The sequence below is a fragment of the Lycium ferocissimum genome, chromosome 8 (assembly GCF_029784015.1).
Source record: "Lycium ferocissimum isolate CSIRO_LF1 chromosome 8, AGI_CSIRO_Lferr_CH_V1, whole genome shotgun sequence".
Lineage (NCBI taxonomy): Eukaryota > Viridiplantae > Streptophyta > Magnoliopsida > Solanales > Solanaceae > Lycium > Lycium ferocissimum.
This window is the reverse complement of record NC_081349.1, coordinates 53,751,269-53,754,475: the sequence shown is the minus strand read 5'-3', so window position 1 is coordinate 53,754,475 and position 3,207 is coordinate 53,751,269. Positions and strand designations below refer to the sequence as shown.

At 44.6% G+C, this 3,207-nt stretch overlaps 1 protein-coding gene across 1 annotated transcript; it reads left to right on the top strand.

Moving 5' to 3' along the window:
• Nucleotides 1-986: 986 nt before the first annotated feature.
• Nucleotides 987-1,937, top strand: LOC132066476 (uncharacterized). Its single transcript, XM_059459782.1, has one exon. It carries the CDS (start codon nt 987-989, stop codon nt 1,935-1,937), a length of 951 nt encoding a protein of 316 aa, XP_059315765.1.
• Nucleotides 1,938-3,207: the final 1,270 nt, after the last annotated feature.

Here is a 3,207-nt window from a genome sequence, read left to right as displayed (position 1 = left end):
CTTTTTATTATTCTACATTTTTGTAATCAGCAAAGTAGCAGAGAAATCTTCTTAAGTATTTTGGCTCGGTTAAAGGGAGCATCTTCCAGACCGGACCAGTTTGCAGAGCTTGCTAACTTGTCTTCCTAAGTTTCTTTTGCTATTATTTATCAATATAATTACTATTTACTTACTACTATCTTATACTATAAATTAATCTAACCACATATCCTATCAACCACTTAAAAATTTAATTGTTATCCATTTTTAAGGGTAAACAGTTTGGCGCCCACCGTGGGGCCTAGGATAATAGTGGTGGTTTAATTTGCTACTCTCTCTTTCACTTGTTGTTTGAAAGTTTGTGTTTCAGATACATTCGAGATGGCAAGCAGTGGTCATTCCGGGCACGTAACAACAACGAAACAGTTGCTGAAAATGAAAACAATAGCGAGTTACCGAACCCGAACGGGCCGCCTGCTGACCCAGCCAACCCAAATGCTGCCGACTCGAGAGAAGGCCTTAACCGGCAGAATACCGTCAACCAGGAGAATGCCGCCCTTCCGGCCACAGATCCTTTGAATAGCAATAACTCAATTACTTTATCTCGAGCGCAAGCCCAGAAAACACCGGATATACCGAATAAGATTAACTTACGTTTGATATTTGAAATGTTGCAGGAACAAGCGATTTCTATAGCTCAGCTCCGCAAGCAAAGACAACAAAGCAAAGATCAGCGAAGCCAAACCGGCCTACCGAACCAAGGCGAGAGAAGGCCCGTATAGTCGAAAGCGACTGATCCGGGGTTGGTTCATCTACCGAGGTTCTGAAAATGCTCGAAACTTTGGCAAAGCGGGTTGATTCCACGGAGAAAAAGGTGGAAACATACAACTCTCGGGTGGATCAGATCCCGGGAGCACCTCCGATTTTGAAAGGACCGGATTCAAAGAGATACATCCAAAGGCCTTTCCTACCGAGTGCGACCGAAACTAATCCCGAAGAGGTTCAAGATGTCGGATATTCCGAAGTATGATGGGATGACGGACCCGCAGGAGCACGTGACGTCGTACACTTGTGCCATAAAAGGCAACGATGTCGAGGAGGATGAAATAGAGTCGGTATTGCTGAAAAATTTTGGTGAAACATTATCCAAAAGGGCATTGACTTGGTACGATCATCTGCCCGAGCATTCTATCACTTCTTTTGAGATGCTCGCAGATGAGTTTATCAAAGCCCATGCCGGGGCCAAGAAGGTACAAGCAAGAAAGGCGGACATTTTTAGAATCACCCAAAGAGATAATGAGCTGCTACGAGAGTTCGTGAATAGGTTCCAAAGAGAACGAATGGAGCTCCCTCCGGTCCCGGAAGAATGGGCGGCTCAAGCTTTCACTAAGGGACTCAATCCCCGAAGCTCAACTGCCTCGTTTAAATTAAAGGAGAACTTATTGGAATACGAGGCAGTAACTTGGGCCGATGTCCATAACAGGTACGAATCCAAGATTCGGGTAGAGGATGATCAACTTGAACTTTTCGCCGGCCCGATAAATGGAAATAAGAACTCTGAGAGATCGACGAGGAATTATGAACCGGAGACAAGGCCATCGAGGGATAGGTATCGACCATATTCTCAACCGGAGAAATCTAGCTTTAGGTCGGATAAGGGAAGAAGTGGCCCCAGTCATCTCTCGAGTAGAGGGGATAAGCGAGTTGATCGTGGGTCAAAAATTCGAGGGTTGCTATTTAGATGTGATGCCGGTAGTTCAGCCAAAGAATGGGGCATTCCGAGGTTATCAGAGTACAACTTCAACATTAACACATCAGATCTTGTCTCGGCTATTAGTCGTATCACAGATGCCAGGTGGCCGAGACCATTGAGATTCGATCCAGCTCAAAGAGATCCGAGCGTGATGTGTGAGTATCATGGGACTCATGGCCATAGAACCGAAGACTGCCGCCAATAAAGGGAAGAGGTGGCTCAGTTGTTAAAAAACAGCCACTTCGTGAATTCTTGAGTAAGCGAGCCAAAGGCCACTATAAAGGTAGGGAGAATCATAAACAGGTCGAGCTCGTGGAGCCACAACACGTGATCAATATGATAATCGGAGGAACGGATACACCACAAGGTCCGATGATGAAAAGAACAAAGGTTTCAATTGTATGAGAGAAGCGAACCAGAAATTATGTGCTTGAGGGATCTATTTCCTTCAACGATGAGGATGCAGAAGGCATCATTCAACCACACAATGATCCGTTGGTAATTCCTATCCTTATTTTTAAGTCTCAAGTTAAACGTATTTTGATTGACCCAGGTAGTTCGGCCAACATTATCCGATGGAGAGTAGTAGAACAACTGAAGTTGCTAGACCAAATTGCTTTGGTAGCTCGGGTACTCAGCGGATTCAATATGGCAAGCGAAACTACTAAGGGGGAAATCTCTTTGCAGGTCAACATCGACGGAACTATTCAGCAAACTGTGTTCTATGTCATCGAGGGAGAAATGAAATATAATGCGTTACTTGGCAGAGCGTGGATTCATAGCATGAGGGCAGTACCATCGACATTACATCAGATGTTAAAATTCCCAACCCCGGAAGGGATAAAGACGGTCCTAGTGAACAGCCCACAGTAAGGGAGATGTTCGCGGTCGAGGATGCAGCCTTAATCCCAAAGGAACCGGTCCGAAAAGCTGTTGAATCGACCAAAGGCAAAGACGCCAAATAACAATTAAAGAATGCAGGCTCGAATAAAGAAAAGGGAGAGACGAGCCAGAGTTTTGAAGAAGATGATTTCGGTGTGCCTAGATCGTTCGTATTACCGGATGATTCGGACGCAACCAAGTCTACCGTAGAGGAGTTGGAACAGATTATCTTGTTCGTGCACTTGCCGGATAGAAAGATATACCTGGGCACGGGGTTAACCTCGGAGCTCAGGTCAAGTTAATTAAATTTCTTCAAGCTAATGCCGATTGTTTTGCATGGTCTCATTTAGACATGACAGGTGTACCACCGGAGGTGATGACGCATAAGCTCAGCCTCGATAAAAAATTCACTCCGGTTAAACAGAAAAGAAGACCGATGGCTGAATTAATGCATGCCTTCGTCAAAGATGAGGTAACAAAGCTTTTAAAGATAGGTTCTATCCGGGAGGTTAAATACCCGGACTAGTTAGCTAATGTCATCGTTGTGCCAAAGAAAGGTAACAAATTTAGAATGTGTGTTGATTATAAATATC

Coding starts and splice junctions, on each gene's coding strand:
- LOC132066476 (XM_059459782.1), top strand. CDS start 987: ATGTCGGATATTCCGAAGTATGATGGGATGACGGACCCGCAGGAGCAC.